Raw genomic sequence first — 19,010 nt, forward strand, 5'->3', positions numbered from 1 at the left:
TTACCAACAACTGAGGTCAGACTCACCGGTCGGTAATTTCCCGGGCTATCTCTGTTCCCTTTCTTGAAAATAGGAACCACATCCGCAATCCTCCAATCCTCCGGAACCTCTCCCGTCTCCATCGACGACGCAAAGATCATCGCCAGGGGCTCTGCAATCACCTCCCTCACCTCCCACAGTAACCTGGGGTACATCCCATCTGGTCCCAGTGACTTATCTATCTTGATAGAATTCAAAAGTTCTAACACATCCTCTTCCTTAATATCCACATACTCAATCTTTTCCATTTGCTGCAAACCTGTAGCAAAATCGCCCAGATCAGTTTCCACCGTGAATACTGAGGCAAAGTACTCATTAAGCACCTCTGCCATTTCTGGTTCCACACAGACCTTTCCCCCTTCACCTTTTATAGGTCCTATCCCTTCTCTTCTCATCCTTTTACTTTTCACATATTTATAGAAGGCCTTGGGATTCTCCTCAATCTTACCTGCCAAGGCCTTCTCATGACCCCTTCTGGCTCTCCTAATTTCCCTTTTAAGCTCCTTTCTACAATCCTTATACTCCTCAAGATCCTTACCATCTCCTAGCTCCCTGAACCTTTTGTACACCTTCCTTTTCCTCCTGACTAGGTTCACCACAGCCTTCGTGCACCACGGTTCCCGCGACCTACCAAAACCTCCTTGTCTCATCAGAACGTTGTCGTGCAGAGCTCCAGACAAACATTCCTTGAATATCCACCACCTTCCTTCGGTACCTTTGCCCAAGAATGCCAGTTTATTTGTCCAATTAACTTCCTGACGTCTTTGTATTTCCCCTTACTCCAGACAAACACCTTCCTAGCCTGCCTGATCCTATCTCGTTCAATTGCAATTGTGAAGGAGATAGAATTATGATCACCATTCCCAAGATGCTCTCCTACCGAGAGATCCGACACCTGTCCTGGTTCATTCGCCAGTACCAGGTCAAGTACAGCCTCTCCTCTCGTAGGCTTAGCCACATACTGTGTCAGGAAACCTTCCTGAACGCACCTAACAAACTCCTCCCCATCCAAACCCCTTACCCTTGGGATATTCCAATCGATGTTTGGGAAATTGAAGTCCCCCATCACGACAACTCTGTTATTACTACATCTCTCTAGAATCTGTTTCCCTATCTGCACTTCAACTTCCCTGTCACTATTGGGCGGCCTATAGAATACACCCAGCAAAGTTTTCGACCCTTTGCTGTTCCTAACTTCCACCCACAGAGACTCTGTAGATAGTCCCTCCACAGCATCCTCCTTCTCTGCAGCCATGACACTGTCCCTGATCAACAGTGCCACTCCACCACTTCTTTTGCCTCCCTCCCTGTTCTTCCTGAAGCATCTGAATCCTGGCACCTGAAGTACCCAGTCCTGTCCCTGAGTCATCCAAGTCTCACTTCTAGCCAGTTTCTTCATTGACTTGCTCAATAGATACCCCCAATGTACTGATTAAATTAAATAAATTATATTGATTGAGATGAAGATGAGGGGCGGTTTTCCCAGTATCCTGGGCAATGTTGGCCCCACAGAAGCTTTGCTGGCGATTTGAAAACTGACACCGGGACATTCCCTTCAGGAAGCAGAATCTTCAATAACCCCTGACACAGCAAATTAAGTCAGAGTTAGGACTGAGTTGGACCCATGCTACTAATTGGCTCCACAGAGGAATCCAGTCCATAATGTTCTTTACCTCTAAATGAACTTAATCTAATTTTAAGAAAAAGAAACCCAGTCACTTAGGATTGGATTTGAATTGAAAATTAAAATCTCCCAACTTTATCCAATCTGCAAGATACACTAACCGATTCCTCTGGTATACTAAGGAGGAGATCAGAAAACTTGAGAAAAAAAGAACATTTGTACATTAGAAACACAGAAGCCTAGGCCCATCAGCTTTACTGCACCTAGAGCTGGGTTTTCTGTTTTTCAGTGAAATGAGGGAGGCGGAACAATAGTGACAGTTCCGTCTATTCCAGCCTGCTCCTGCTCCAACCTTTACAGCTCTGCAAATCAAGCATCAGATGGTGCCAATTTGTCATTTCTGACAGGAATGGGGCCAAATAGAAATGAGGAGTGGTTCCATGTCCAAATGCGAGTGTGGGCAGGACATTGTATTGTGGAGATGCCGGCATTGGACTGGGGTAAACACAGTAAGAAATTGCACAACACCAGGTTAAAGTCAGGTGAGAAGAGGTACCTGAAGAAGAAGTGACACTCCAAAAGCTTGTGCTATCAAATAAACCTGTTGGACTTTAACCTGGTGTTGTGAGACTTCTTACAGGGCATCATGTGGCAGAAGGGTTATGACATAAACAGCAAATGAGAGCCAGCTACAAATATAAAGGTCTCCTGTTTTCTGAGTCTGCCTTTATCTCTTATGGATGACTCAAGAAAGTCAATAAGTGAATTCAGATCATACAGACATTGCCACCTTCCCCAACTGAATCTGCTGCTACATTCAGCCATGGTCCTGGTGGCAGGTCTTTGCTTCCACCCATTTACCACCTCATCATGGCGACTATAAAGCATCCCAAACATTTTCCCATCCAATGCTCATTAAATGCGGCAAAAAATTGTGACAACTGGGTTGAAAGCAAGCTCAATAGATTATGAACTGGCAATTTCAAAATGGCTTTCAATTTCCATGCCCTCTTGCCATCCATAATTTTGGAGACTAGAGTAATAACATTGTATTGCTGGCCCTAAGTCATCATTCTGCATTTTCCTTTCACACGGTGGGGTGGTTTTATTCAACTTGTGAACATAAAACACAGCCTCAGTGTTAGCCTTAAACAATTCCATCTTTTTCACTCCAATTCCCCCATTTTCTCCATATGCATTTATTTAATCATTATTTTGACAATTGCACTCTTGCTGAGTCTGAGCTTTGGACATTGTGATGCATCGGGACAGAAGGATGTTACTGTAAGACAGGCAGTTATGAAGACCCAATTAGGTAGCAATGAAGGTGCCTCGGCCCTTGCAATTGTCAACAGGTTTGAGTTCATGCAACTTGTGTGGATATAAACAGAGTCAGTAGGGAGAATGAGAAAATGACCACAGCACCTTGGTGCAGGAGTCCATTGTTAAAGCAATTGTTTATGATTTACATAGATGATTTGGAGCTGAGGACCAAGTGCAGTGTGTCAAAATTCGCAGATGACACTAAGATGGATGGAAAAGCCAAGTGTGCAGAGGGTAAAAGTCTGCAAAGGGATATAGATAATCTAAGTGAGTGGGTGAGGGTCTGGCAGACGGAGTACAATGTTGGTAAATGTGAGGTCATCCATTTTGGTAGGAATAACAGCAAAATGGACTATTATTTAAATGGTAAAAAATTGCAGCATGTTGTTGTGCAGAGGGAGCTGGGTGTCCTTGGGCAGGAATCTCAAGAAGTTGGTTTGCAGGTGCAGCAGCTAATTAAAGCGGCAAATGGAATTTTGTCCTTCATTGCCAGAGGGATGGAGTTTAAAAACAGCGAGGTTATTTTGCAGTTGTATAAGGTGCTGGTGAGGCCATACCTGGAGTACTGTGTACAGTTTTGGTCTCCTTACTTGAAAAAGGATATACTGGCACTGGAGAGGGTGCAGAGGAGATTCACTAGGTTGATTCTGGAGTTGAGAGGACGAGTTTATGAGGAGAGACTGAGTAGACTGGGGCTATACTCGTTGGAATTCAGAAGAATGAGGAGAGATCTTATAGAAACATATAAGATTATGAAGGGAATAGATAAAATAGAAGCAAGGAAGTTGTTTCCACTGGCAGGTGAAACTAGAACTAAGGGAAATAGTCTCAAAATAAGGGGAAGCAGATTTAGGACTGAGCTGAGGAGGAACTTCTTCACACAAAGGGTTGTGAATCTGTGGAATTCCCTACCCAGTGAAACACTTGAGGCTACCTCATTGAATATTTTTAAGGCAAGGATAGAAATATTTTTGAGCAGTAAAGGAATTAAGGATTATGGTGAGCAGGTGGGTAAGTGGAGCTAAGTCCACAAAAAGATCAGTTATGATCTTATTGAATGGCACAGCAGGCTCGAGGGGCCAGATGGCCCACTCCTGCTCCTAATTCTTATGTTCTTATTCAATTCAAAGAGTTTGCGAAGAGATGCAGAGCAACGATTGATTGGGCAAAAATTTAGCAAACTAAGTAAGATGTGTGAAAATATGAGGTTGTCCACTTTAGTAGGAAGAAAATGAAAATAGTACGTTATTTAATCGTGCGAGCCTGCAGACTGCTGCAGTACAAAGCGATCTGGGTGTCCTTATACATGAATCACAAATTTTCACATGCAGGTACAGCAAGTAATTAGGAAGGCAAACGGAATGTTGGTCTTCATTGCAAGGGAGATGGAATGTATAAATAGGGAAGTATCGCTACAACTGTACAGGGCTCTATGAGATTGCATTCAAAGTACTTGATACAGCTTTTGTCTACTTACTTAGGGAGAAATATACTTGCGCTGGAAACATTGCAGAGAAGGTTCACAAGGCTGATTCCTTTTTTTCTTTATTCGTTTGTGGGACAGGCGTATCACTGGCTGGCCAGCATTTCTTGCCAAGGAAGGAGGAGGGAAAGAAGGAGGGGGAAGAGGTGGGAAGGGGTGGAAGGGGAGGAGGGGGAGGATGGGAGGAGGAGGGAGGAGGGCGGAGGAGAGCAGGGGGTTCGGAGCAGAGTGGGGGCAGTTGAAGCAGAGTGGGAGGGGGAGTCAGATCGGTGGGGGCGATTCCACTGCATGGGGATAAGCCAGCGATCGGGGGTGGGGGGGGGCGCCGGGTGGGTCCTCGGGGTCAGGGTTCAGTATCTTTCCTCAGGATCAGGATTTGGGGCCTGTCCTCGGGGTCAGGGTTTGGCGCCTGTCCTCAGTGTCAGGGTCGAGGGCCTATCCTCGGGTTTAGGGTTTGACGGGGGAGGAGGAGAAGGGATGCTGGGGGAGGACGAGGAGGAGCAGAGGGGGCATGTGGGGGGAGGAGGAGGGGGAGGCAGGGAGGAGGAGGAGGAGATGGGGGGCATGGAGGGGAGGAAGGAGGAAGACTGCAGATGAGGGGGGAGGACCATGAGGACAGGGGACACAGAGGGGAGGCGCATGAGGAGAGGGACATGGGACAGGAAGAGGAGGGGGTCGCAGGGCTCAGAGGAGGAGGAGGGACGCGAGGAGAGGAGGATGAGGAAGGACGTGGGGCCCAGACCCAGGGAATCACCTATTGCCCAGACCAGAGAGTCTTCTTTCAGAGGGCAGTTGAGGTTGCTGTGGCTCTGGAGTCACATCCAGGCCAGACAAGGCAAGGGACATTAGTGAATCAGGTGGGTTTTTCCGACAATCAACATGGTCATCAATAGATTCTTAATTCCAGATATTTTTTATTGAATTCAAATTCCACCATCTGTCATGGTGGGATTGGAACCTGTGGTCCCAGAACATTAGCTGAGTTTCTGGATTAACTGCCTAGTGATAATACCACTCAGCTATTGCTTCCCTGGGATAAAGTGTTCCAAAGAAGAGTCAAATTGCACTTAAAATATTAACCCCGTTCCTCTCTCCACAGATGCTGCCAAACCTGAGTATTTCCAACATTGTCTGTTTTTATTCCTGGGTTAAGGTATTCTTTTATGAGGAAATGGATATACACTAATTAGAAGAATTAGAGGTAATACCATTGAAACATAAAAGATTCTGAGAGATCTTGACAGGGTAGATGCTGGGCAGACGTTCTCCTCATGTGGAAGATCCAGAAATAGGGGAGGACACAGTTTGAAGATAAGAGAGCTCCCATTTAAGATTGAAATGAGGAGGAATTCCTTCTCTCAGGGAATCAGTGTTTGAAATTCTTTTCCCCAGTGAACAGACTGGCACAATCTTACTGTCCGTTCACACTCACTCCAACTGCAGCAAAGGCAGAGAATTTGGTGACAATCAAGCAAATCTGGTGACAGGCGTTCACTGCAATAGGAAAGGAAAATCCCACTGGCGTGAACAATCAGAAAATTCAGCCGCGGTGGCTGGGCCATTGATTATATTCAAGGTTGATTTAGGTAAATTCTTAATTGACAAGGGAGTCAAGGGTGACAGGCAAGTAAACGCTATTAAAAGGTCACAATCAGATCAGCCATAAGTTTCCTGAATGGTGGAACAGGTTCAATAAGCCCAATGGCACACTCCTACTCCTATTTCTCACAATGTTATGATCTTACTCAGATTCTAATGTTGATTCACTGCAATAGATGAACGACTGATGCACATAGTTTGCCACAAAACTATAGCACCCGGAATCACACACAATGATGGGGAGGGGAGGGGGTATTATTGGAGCCCACAGGAACAGGAAACGTGATATGCAGGATGAATGGATGAGAGAGGATGCAGATTATTGATTTTCATGGTGGGTTGAGATGCAGAGATTATATCAGAAATTGTACATCTAGCCTCAGACTGTCCTGTGTTGATTCATTCTTATAGCACATTTGCATGGCACGAATACTCATTAGCCTTTTTTTTAAATTACATCCTATCTTCAAAAGTGAGCAATGCACAAGAGTCCAATGGCACCCAGCTCATATTCTTTCAAAGGTGATGTGCAGCAGTCGACTTTATGCAGCTCCATCTGAGGTGAGCGGTTTTCCATATACAGGAGGGGAACAGGAAAAGGCAGCTTGCAAGGAGTCTGGGAATTGGAAAGGCCAGATTGCTGCACTACAGAGGGATCTGGTGGCCTCATACATAAATCACAAAAGTTAGCATGCAGGTTCAGCAAGTAATCAGGGAGGCAAATTAAATCAGTATTCACAAAGAGAGACGTGTTGATTGACAGTGTCTCGGAAGGGTATGTAAACCCTCTAGAGCAAGTCACCATTATGAGGGAGGAAGTGTTAGATGTATTAAAAAGCAATCAGGTAGACAAATCCCCAGGGCCAGATGGCATCTATCCCAGATTACTGAGGGAGACAAGAGATGAAATTGCTGGGCCTCTAACAAAAATCTTTGTTTCCTTGTTGTCAACAGTGAGGTCCCGGAAGATTGAAGCTCAGCCAGCCAATGTTATCCTGTTATTTAAGAAGGATAGCAAGGTTAACCTGTGTAATTATAGGCTAGTGAGCTTGACGTCAGTGATAGTGAAATTGTTGGAGAAGATTCTTAGAGATAGGATCTACACATATGGAACTGAATGGTTCTATTAGCGACAGACAGCATGGTTTTGTATGAGGGAGGTCATGTCTCATTAATTTAATTGAGTTTTTTAAGGAAGTGACAAAAATGATTGATGAGTGAAGGACTGTGGATGTCGTCTACATGGACTTTAGCAAGGCATTTGACAAGGTCCCTCATGGCAAGCTGATGCAAAAGGTTAACTCACACGGGATCAGGGCTGAACTAGCTAAATGGATTCAGAACTGGTTTGACCACAGAAGACAGAGGGTAGCAGTGGAAGGGTATTTTTCTGAATGGAGGTCTGTAACTAGTGCTGTTCTGCAGGGATCAGTGCTGGGACCTCTTCACTTCAAAGAAAACATAGCTGGTCTGATTAGCAAGTTTGCAGATGATACTAAGATTAGTGGAGTTGCAGATAGTGATGAAGATTGTTAGAGAATACGGCAGGATATAGGTAGGATGGAAAATTGGGTGGAGAAGTGGCAGATGGAATTTAATCTGGACAAATGCGAGGTGGTACCTTTTGGTAGATCCAGTTCAAATGGGAGCTACAAAATAGATGGCAGAACCATTTGGAACACAGGTCTGGGAGTACAGGTCCACGGATCCTTAAAAGTGGCAGCACAGGTGGAAAAGGTGGTGAAGAAAGCATATGGCATGCTTGCCTTCATCAGATAGGGCATCGAGTATAAAAGTTGGCAAATTATGTTACAGTTGTATAAAAAGTTGGTTAGGTCACACACTGTGTCCAATTCTTTGGGGAGAGTACAGAAAAGGTTTACCAGGATGTTGCTGGCATGGAGGGTATTAGCTATGATGAGAGATTGAATAGGATTATTCTCCCTGGAAAGACAGAGGCTGAGGGGCGACCTGATAGAAGTTTAAAAATTATGAGGGGTATAAATAGGGTGAACAGTTGAAAGATTTTTCCGAGGGCAGAAATGACAATTACAAGGAGACACAAGTTCTAAGTAACGGGAGAAAGGTTCAATGGAGACGTACAGGGGAAGCTTTTTTTCCACAGAGGGTGGTGGTAGCCTGGAATGCATTGCCAAATGAGATGGTTGAGGCAGATATGTTAGTGACATTTAAGACGTGTCTGGATTGATACATGAACAGGCGGGGTAAAGAGGGATACAGGCGGTTTGTCTTGATAGGACATGATCAGCGCAGGCTTGGGAAGACCTGTGCTATACTGTTCTTTGTATGCTGATCTTCATTGCAAAGGAGATGGAATGTATAAATAGGAAGTATTGTTACATCAGTACAATGTATATATGAGACTGCACCTGAAGTATTGTGTACAGCTTTGGTCTCCTTACTTAGGGAGGCATATGCTTGCATTGGAAGCAATGCAGAGGCTGTGGGGGTGGGGGTGGAGGTTGAAAGGTTGCAGTTCAGGTGCACGGAGGAGCAAAAGAGGGATCCAGGCCAGGGCAGAGGGTCAGGCTGGGCATACAGACATGAAGTGGGAAGTGCATGATGTCCTGTACGTTGTGGACAAGATGAGAAAATCATAGAATCATAGAATTCCTGCAGTGTAGAAGATGCCATTTGGCCCATGAAATCTGCACTGTGTCTCTGAAACAGCATCTTACCCAGGCTCCTCTGCACTCTATCCCCATAAACTCACACATATAGAATGTCCACCTAACTTGCAAATCTTTGGTCTGTTAGAGGAAACTGGGTCATCTGGGTGAAACCCACACAGACACAGGGTGAACGTGCAAACTCTACATAGTCACCCAAGGCCCAAATTGAACCCAAGTCCTTGTGAGGCAGCAATGCTAACTGCTGTGCCCCCATGCCACCCCTGGGATCAGAAGGGAAGGGATCAGTGCTGTCCACATGTGGGTCCATCTCAGGTGGTTGCCTGGCAGTGTCCCTGTGGGGTTTGAGTTCAGCAACAACATTCAGTTATCCCTGCCATGAGTGATATGAGACAATGTCCTTAACAGTGCATAGAAGGGAGGGTCACCTGAGCCACCAGGGTCAATCATGTCCACAGAATGCTGAGTACAACACTGGACAGTAACATGAATATTCAATAAAGAGTTAACACAAAAACACATTGACTAAAATTTCCCTATCTGGCCTGCTACGGGAATGGTGGCGGGCAGGGAGCTGGGGGAGTGGGGTCAGCAAAGGTCTGTTGACCTCAGGTAAGATTTTCGTGTTTTGGAGCGAGTGCGGCCAGAAAATCCCATCCATTTTTTCTTGCACAATAATAGGAATATCTAACTCCCTGTAACCATTCATGCTTGCCAACCATGAGATGTATCGATACACTCACATCTCTGGCTGAGCTCAAAGGCAAGTAATGATGATGCATGCATGAATAAAGTGAAACTAATTGAATGTGAACTCTTTGTAGTTCTTTGAAATTAAAATCTGAAAAAAGAAAAGCCCTGTGCTACCTTTGCCATTAATAAATGACTTATTGAGAGCACAAAGTAGTTGGCAGGAAAATTTTCGCCATAATGTAGAACCTCCCTATTTGACCAGAAGATTCTTTCATAGCTCACCCATAGTCAACTGACAGTGGATTTCAACAATGAACAGCATCCCCCATCACAGATCACACATGTCTTCCATGCCCCTTTAAATTTTAATTGTAATCACATGGGAAATGGGAAATGGGAAAAAGCAAGAGCATGGAAATGGAGTGCACGTCCCGATTCACCATCTTGAATGGCACACCACTGATCAAATTCAGGACCATGTTGCACAGTATCATGCCTAGTGTTATGGTTCAGGTTAGAAACTCCAAGGTGTTTTATGAAGCCCAACTGAATCGTAAGTTTTGCATCTTCAATTTGGCTAGGATAAACATATGTTCCACTTCTGGTATGATTCGAAAGACCCACTAGGGAGCTTTTATCAAACAAAATTTATTTAAGTATATAGTTAACATGTATGGTAAGAAAATTGGCAATACTTTTTATCAATTACCCCAAACAAGAAACAAAACAACCACTATAATGTATAATCCTTAACAAAGATATCTAATGTGTTCCAATCAAACCAAAACCCTTGCCACAGACAAAACCCTTTAAACAGGTTCAATACAGCAAAGTCTACTGCTTATGTAATAAGGGAATTTAAGTCCTTTGGTAGAAGCCTGCAGTTCTCTGGATTCATTCCGAACAGTTTGAAGACAACACAACTTCTCAAAACAGCAGAGATACTCAGATCCAGCCCCAAATACAACTGATTTTCACCCTTCAGGAAAACAACAGAATTTCTAAGAAAAGGGAGAGAGAGTTCTCTTCCAGCTTGATGCTGCTAACACTCCAACTCTCAAATTGAAAATGAACCCTTGTCACCTGACCTGCCCACAGTTTTTTCCTCCTCCCAACAATGACATCACCTAAGGCTGTGAGCATAATTTTTTTAACTTTTAAAGGTATTGTAACATCACACCAGTAAAGGCATGTCATAAACATGACTTTAAAAATATGAACTCTATTCAATGTGGAATCTTTGAACTGACTTAAAATGGACACAAAATGACCACCAGTTGGCCTGGTATGTGTAATACAAGAACTAATCCACTGTCTCACAAGGAGAAAATGTGTGTTCCAGACTTAAGTGCAAATTACATACATCATATAGTCGTAGAGTCATACAGCACAGAATCAGACACTTTAGTCCACTATATCTATGCCGTACATCAATTATCAATCTATACTCCCATTTACCAGCACTTGAACCATAGGCTTCTACACCTATGGTCCAGATACTTCTTAAATGCAGCAAGTGTACCTGCCTCCACCACCCTCTCAGGCAGCATGTTCCGTATTTCCACCACCCTCTGGGTGAAAAGTATTTTCCTCAGTTCCCCTCTAAATCACTTACTCCTCATTCTAAATCTATGCACCCTTGCCTTAGAAACCTCTGCCATGGGGAAAAGATTCTTACAATCTACCTATCTCTATGCCTCTCATAATTATGTAGCTCTTTTAAGGCACCAAACAAGTAAACAAACTCAAATTAACTTAGGGACAAATTAAAAGGAAGAGGGGGATGGCCCAAATAAAAAACAAAGTCGAAAGAACGTTTATAAGATACTCCCTCAGCCCCCTCTGCTCCAGGGAAAACAAACCCAGCCTATGCAGTCTCTCTTCATAGCTGAAACTTTCCACCCCAGGCAACATCCTAAAGAATTTCCTGTGCAACCTCTTTGGTGCAATCATGTCCTTCCCATAGTGTGGCAACCAGAACTGCACATAATACTCCATCTCTGACCTAATCAATATTTCATAAAGTTCTTCTTGCTCCGATATTCTAAGCCCCGGCTAATGAAGGCAAGCATTCTGTATGCCTTCTTCACCACCCGATTTACCTATGCTCTATCATCAGGGATCTATGGACTTGTACACCAAGGTCCTTTGTTCCTCAATACTCTCTAGGGTCCAACCGTTCATTGTGTATCTCCAACCCTTATTAGACCTTCAAAAATTCATCACCCTTATTAGACCTCCCAAAATTCATCACCTCATACTTATCGGGATTAAACTCCATTTGCCATGCTCTGCCCAATTTATCAGCTGATCAATATCAGTCAGTAGCCTAAGACTATCTTGCTCATTATCAACAACACCAATTTTCATATCATCTGCAAACTTACTAATTATATCTTCTACATTCACATCCAAGTCATTAATGTATATAACAAAAAGCAAGAATCCCAGCACTAATCCCCACGGTACACCACTGGTCACAAGCTTCCAATCACAAAGGCAAATCTCCACTATTACACTTTGCCTCTGGTTGACAAGCCAATTTTTGATCCAATTTATCAACTTACCCTGGAACCCATGGGCCCTCCTAAATTCTTTTCTAAGCACACCCACACCCCCCCAATAATCTCTATACTCCTGAAGGGCCACCCTCATTTTTTGTGCTTTGTACCTACCATATGCTTCTTTTTTCCTTTATCAAACCGTCAGTATCTCTTGACATCAAGGATTTCCTTGACTTGCTGCTCTTGCCCTTCATTCTTAGAGGAACATGTTGGCCCTGAACTCTCACTATTTCACTTTTAAATAACTCTCACTTTCTAAATATAAATTTGCCTGCAAGTAGCTGCTCCAAGTCTATATTTGCCAGATCCTGTCAAATGATATTGAAATCGGCCTTCTCCCAATTCAGATAATTGAGTGGCGACTCTCCCATCCCAATGCACTAATTGTTTAGCGTGGCGGGCTGGGAGAATCACATGTGCACTGCAGGGTTCCCGGGCTGACCAGCAATCGAGCTGGCCAGCAAACTGCAGGCTGATTGTCCGGGGCCACTGCGCATGCACTGAGATCCGGAACTGTCAGACTTTGGCGTGAATAGGCCCCACCCACTCTGAGCTTTTAATGATATTCATGATTGTGGCTCCTGCATTGCACAGAGTGTGGGAGATTCTGGTGTGAATTCCCACTGAAAAAACAATTGTGATTTACACCAGTTTACCCATGAATTTAGTCCTACAACTTTTTTGGGAGAATCATCCCCTTGATTTCTGCACCATCCTTATCCATTTCCATAATAATTTTGAAACTTTGAATTATGGCCACTATCCCCAGAATACTAGCCCACTGACACTTTGACCACATGCTCAGCTTCATTTCCTAGGATTAGGCTAGCAATGCCCCATCCCTTGTTGGACTATCCATGTACTGGCACAAAAAGCTCTCCTGGATGCATTTTAGAAATTCCACCCCATCTAATCCTTTCATACTAAGGCGAATCCAATTAATATTGGCAAAGTTGAAATCCCCTACTAAGAACAAAGAACATTACAGCACAGGAACAGGCCCTTCAGCCCACCAAGCCTGCACCAACCACGCTGCCCAACTTAACTAAAACCCCCTACCCTTCAGGGAACCATATACCTCTATTCCCATCCTATTCATGTATTTGTCAAGATGCCCCTTAAAAGTCAGTACCGTATCTGCTTCCACTACTTCCCCCAGCAATGAGTTCCAGGCACCCAATACTCTCTAAAAAATCTGCTTCATATATCTCCTTTAAACCTTGCCCCTCACACCTTAAACCTATGGCCCCTAGTAATTGACCTTTCCGCCCTGGGAGAAAGCTTCTGACTATCCACTCTGTTCATGCGTCTCATAATCTTGTAGGCTTCTATCAGGTCACCCCTCAACTTCCTACGTTCCAGTGAGAACAACCCAAGTTTCTCCAACCTCTTCTCATTGCTAATGCTACAATAACCCTATTCCTCTCTCTCCTCTGTGATTTGCCCACATATCCCTCCTCTGACTGTTAGGAGGCCAATGTATAATCCCAGCTAAGTGATAGCTTTTTTTTAATTTCTAAGCTCCACTCATATGGTCGCATTTGAAGAACTTCAAAGACATCCTCCCTCATTACTGAGGTGATGGTCTCTTTTATCAATAATGCCATGCCCTCCCCTCTCTTACATCCCTCGCCTGAAACCTCTATACCCTGGGACAGTGAGTTGCCAGTCCTGTCCTTTCACCCATGACTCAATGATTGTAACAATATCATAGTTCCACATGCTTTAAGTTCATCTGCCTTACAAGACAGGCTCCTTGCATTAAAATAGATGCAATTTAGCCTTCCAATCCTCCCATGTGCCTTATCATGCCCATTGCTTCTCTGGACCAACCTAGCTTTCCTTCTATATCTGACTGAACTTCACTCCCAACTACAGATCTACTTTGTGTCCCACACCCCTGCCAAATTAGTTTAAAACCTCCTCATTAACATGAGTAAACCTCCCAGCAACCTTTCCCGTTCAGGTGCAATGCATCATAGGATCCCTACAGTGCAGAAGGAGGCCATTTGGCCCATCGAGCCCACACTAAATCTCTGAAAGATCATCTTACCCTGCCCATCCCCACATACTTATTATGACTAATCCCCCTAACCAACACATCTTTGGACACTAAACGGCAATTTAGCATGGCCAATCCACCTAACCTGCACATCTTTGGATTGTGGGAAGAAACTGCAGCACCTGAACAAAACCCAGACAGACACAGGAAGAATGTGCAGATTCCACACAGACAGTGACCCTTGGCTGGGTCCCTGGAGCTGTGAGGCAGCAGTGCTAACCACTGTGGCACCCAATGCTTTAGAAACTGTTTCAAACTGGTTCTTCAATTAATCAGCTTCAGCTGAGAGTGACCTGACTCCTATATCAGAAATGCAACTAAACGACACCTAATCAAAAATATTCTGAGAGACAATCAGAAAGCACTCCTGGGTTGAATGGGTCTTTTGAAAGAAAGAAGATAACTGTTGTAACCCTGCAAGCTGCACAGTTACAACTGGGTGTCTTAAATCAATAGAACACTAATTCTACAAGTGATCCAAATATCTAAAGCCCTCCGTCCTAACCAATTCTTAGTCACTCATTCATCTGACTGGTCTTTTTATTGCTATATTCAGTGGCACATGACACTGAAAGTAATCCAGAGATTACAACCGTAGAAGTTCTGCTCTTTAATCTACAACTAACTGCCTAAACTCCTGTTGCAAACCTCATCCCTTTTTTTGCCCATGTCACAGGCTGTTCACCCTGCCCCTTCAGAAAGACCTGAGCCACTCTGAGATACCAGTCAGGCAACATATCATTTGAGAGTCTCATTCACGGGCATGGAAATGTCTGTTGGCTCCCCTTATAATTGAGATAATATCATTAAAACTTTCCCTATCTTTTTCCTCCCTAACTATGCAGCAGAGCCAACCATGCTGCCACAAACTTGTCTTTTGCTGCTTTGCCCTGAAAGACTATCCCCTTCAACTAAATCGAACACAGTGTACCTGTTTGAGAAGGGAATGCCCACAGGAGGTTCCTACACCATTTGCCTACAACTACTACTCTTCCTGGTGATCACCCAATGCTTTTCTGCCTGTGCAGCCATTGCTTGGGGTGTGACCAGGCCCACTAAACCTGCTATCCATGATGTCCTCAGCATCACGGATGCTCCACAGCGAGCCAATCCAGAATTGCAGCTGGACACACTTCCTGCATACGTGGTCCACTCCTGCCTGGCCTGAACTCTGCATCAAGTCTTTCAGCTTCCCCTCCTCCCTCTTTTCACTCAACTCTAAAGCACTCTTGTTTCACCAACTGAAAGTTGCCTCCCTTTTTAATGGCCCCAAAAATAATGCTTCAGAAACTGGATGAATCCAGTTGTTTAATTAATCAGTTCTAGTCGATAGTGACTCAGCTGACTCCTGTATCTTAGATCAGGTGTTGCGTAACGAGGCAAGTAGAATTAGGGATCTTCTTGTGAGGGATCCTCTTGGGACGAGTGATCATAGTATGGTTGAATTTTTGATGCAGATAGAGGATGAGAAAGTAGGTTCCTGAACCTGTGTCCTCTGTTTGAACAGAGGGGAGTACGATAGGATGAGAGAGGAATTGGCGAATGTACATTGGGGACGCAGATTGGTAGGTAGGACGGCTGAGAAACAATGGAGGATTTTTAAGGAAATCTTTTTCGGTACTCAGCAGAAATATATTCCAATGGTAAAGAAGGACTGTAGGAGAAGGGATAACCAGCCGTGGTTATCTAAGGAAATAAAGGAGAGTATTAAATTAAAAGCTGATGCGTTCAGAGTCGCTAAAAATAGTGGGCGATTAGAAGATTGGGAAAGATTTAAAAATAAACAAAGAATGACTAAGAAGGTGATAAAGAAAGGAAAGATAGACTGTGAAGCTAAACTAGCACTAAATATAAAAAAGGACAGTAAAAGTTTTTGCAAATATATAAAAAAGAGGAGGCTGGCTAGAGTGAATGTTGGACCCTTGGAGGATGAGAGGGGGGATTTAGTGGTGGGAGATGAGGAAATGGCTGAGGCTTTAAATAAGTTTTTTGCCTCGGTCTTCACGGAGGAGGACACAAATAGTTTGCCGGATATTAAAGATAGAAGGATGGTAGGAGTTGAGGGCCTAAATGCAATTACTGTCACTAGCGAGGTAGTGCTCAATAGACTAATGGGACTGAAGGTGGACAAGTCCCCAGGAGCGGATGGAATGTGCTGGGTTCTGAAAGAAATGGCAGAGGTGATAGTGGATGCCTTAGTAATTATTTATCAAAATTCGCTGGATTCCAAGGAAGTGCCAGACAGAAGGCAGACAGAAGGCAGGGAATTATAGGCCGGTTAGTTTAACGTCTGTAGTTGGAAAAATGCTAGAATCCGTCATCAAAGAAGAAATAGCGAGGCACCTAGAAAAGAAAGGTTTGATTGAGCAGACGCAGCATGGATTCGTTAAGGGGAAGTCGTGTTTGACGCATTTATTGGATTTCTATGAGGATGTGACTAGTGCGGTAGCCAGAGGAGAGCCGGTGGGTGTGATGTTTTTAGATTTCCAAAAGGCGTTTGATAAGGTGCCTCATAAAAGGCTGCTACAGAAGGTTAGGGTGCATGGAGTTGGGGGTAAGGTGTTAGCATGGATAGAGGATAGGCTGTCTAATAGGAAGCAGAGAGTTGGTATCAATGGGTGCCATTCTGATTGGCGATTGGTGACTAGTGGAGTGCCACAGGGATCGATGCTGGGGCCTCAACTATTTACCATTTATACAGATGATCTGGAGGATCAAGGGAATTAAGGGTTATGGGGAGAAAGCGAGAAAGTGGAACTGATCCACTTCAGATCAGCCATGATCTTATTGAATGGCAGGGCAGGCTCGAAGGGCTAGATGGCCTACTCCTGCTCCTATTTCTTATGTTCTTCCCACCGGTTTCCAGCGTGGTCTGACCGGCGTTTGGCCTACTCCTGCTCCTATTTCTTATGTTCTTATGTTCTTAAATGTAACTAAACCACATCCAATCAAAAGTATCCTGAGGGACCATCAGAAAGCATTCCTGGATTGAACGGATCTTTTGAAAGAAAGAAACTGTTGTAACCCAGCAAGCTGCACAGGTTAGAACTGGGTATCTTAAATGAATAGAGCATAACTGAGAAAAAGGATGTGGTTCAATCTAAGAATAACACCAGATTTGGTAAAGGAACCCACACGATGGGGAGTCACATGATGGAGCAGCCATGTTTATCCTCTTGATTCTTTAAAGAAGAAGTGCTGTCTGCAGAGAAAAGGGGAAACATGGAAAAGGCAGCAAGATCTACTGTGTCTGGGAAAAATCTAAAATCTGTAACATGGTAAGATCTCCAAGACTGTTGAAGACAAAGTGACCCCTGGTGACGAGACTACAAGAAACTGATTGTGTGGCGACAGAAATCCTGCAAAAAGTTTTTGCAAGCAGAGGTTGAATTCACCTAAATAGCATTTCAGGTGTGAGGAAGGCCTTTCATCAGACATGCACTTCTCTCTTCAGTGTTAAATATGAATTGCTACATTTTGGTTAATAACTTGTAAAAGTGCATGATTTTCCCCAACCCGTGCTTTCCTTGTGTGTGAATATGCTAGTGCAGCTTTCAAATTATCGGGGAGCACTTAAACAATGATATTTCTTTGTTTTAAACCCGGGAAAAACATGATATTGATTATTCAAATCGTCCACACACACACACACAACAAAAACAACACATTTCCCCCATAATGGACAGGGATTCAGCAGCTGTCCCTGCCCTGGCCAGCAGTTGTATCACTGGGCAGCTGCATTTGTGTGGATCAGGGAAGCATGTATCTATGAGAATATTCACCACTCCACCACCCCGCCCCCCCAACATGATTAAAGCCAGTTACTTGAGACCAGCGGCTCCTGTGGACTTCCAGGTTCGGCAGGGTTTCGAATCCTCTCCACCCTGAAGTTACCAGAGGGCATCAGTTTCAGCAGCTCGGTATGGAGCTTTTGGAGAACTTGTTCACAGGTGAGCTGGCTCAGTGGTTCACTTCCCTGAAACTCGACTACGATGCTGCCTCCTCTTAATCCCACCAAAATCACACCGAAAAATTCCGCCACGTCTTTAAGGACACCAGGTAATGCCATGGCGTGCAGCTGCTTGAGGACACAAACACTCGCCCCTGCAATCGCGAACGGGCAGATAATCCCGCCGACAGTCTGAACGAAGTGGTCACTGATTCTCACAGATAGTGTCCTATTTCTCAAATCAATGTCAAAGTTGGAGTGTGAGCTCACGGTGTGTCTGGCTCTTCTGGCTGGCGGTGAATCCTGATCGGAGCTGTAACCTGCCATTGCCATCCTTCCGCCAACACAACAATTCTGAAGTGTAAGACTGTCAGCACATTAACTGAACGCGTTGGCTTTCAGTCCCACCCACAAGTTACTTGCTCTCCCAGTTGTTGAGGTACAGGAAATGCTTTTTGCCTGCCCACCTCATTACCGTGGAGACAAAGAATGTAAGCCAATGTCTTTAATTGGCATTGTGCTTCTTTTGTTAAACATTTATACAAGCTTATCAGACAAATATTAACAATCCAAATGTTCAAAAGCACGCTCAAAGTTTCAACCATTGCAGTAGATAGCGAACAACGGCAGAGAGAGAAATCTAAGAGCTTCAGTTTCAAGGTATACACAGTAAGAAGTCTCACAACACCAGGTTAAAATCCAACAGGTTTATTTGATACCAAAAGCCACAAGCTTTCCGAGCGCTTGCTGCTCCTTCATCAGGTGAGTGGGAGTTTGATTTACAAACAGGGTATATGAAGACACAAACTCAATTTACAAAATAATGGTTGGAATGTGAGTCTTTACAGGTAATCAAGTCTTGGGTTCATGTTACACTATCTATAACTCCCATGACTTGCCTGGGCTTGCAAAATCTCACTAACTGTCCTGTCTGGAAACAATAGACATCCCTTTAACTTGTGCTTAACGCTCTCTCCACTGACGTTAAGAACAGAAGAACATAAGAAATAGGAGCAGGAGTAG

At 44.1% G+C, this 19,010-nt stretch overlaps 1 protein-coding gene across 5 annotated transcripts in view; it reads right to left on the reverse strand.

Moving 5' to 3' along the window:
- Window positions 1-18,392, reverse strand: part of LOC145343471 (uncharacterized) — a 103,559-nt gene extending 85,167 nt beyond the window's left edge. For 4 of the 5 annotated variants that reach the window (XR_013886714.1, XR_013886713.1, XR_013886715.1 and 1 more), the window contains exon 1: window positions 17,864-18,392. Coding sequence is in view for 2 of the 5 variants with exons in the window: in XM_080189724.1 (XP_080045850.1) it covers window positions 17,864-18,320 (457 nt within the window). In the remaining 3 variants the exon portion in view is untranslated. The remainder of the gene's footprint in view (window positions 1-17,863) is intronic. The other variant, XM_080189717.1, reaches the window with a different exon arrangement.
- Between the last annotated feature and the right edge of the window lie 618 nt (window positions 18,393-19,010).

This window comes from Carcharhinus amblyrhynchos, chromosome 1 (genome assembly GCF_965287045.1).
Source record: "Carcharhinus amblyrhynchos chromosome 1, sCarAmb.v2.hapA, whole genome shotgun sequence".
In the NCBI taxonomy this organism is placed as follows: Eukaryota; Metazoa; Chordata; class Chondrichthyes; order Carcharhiniformes; family Carcharhinidae; genus Carcharhinus; species Carcharhinus amblyrhynchos.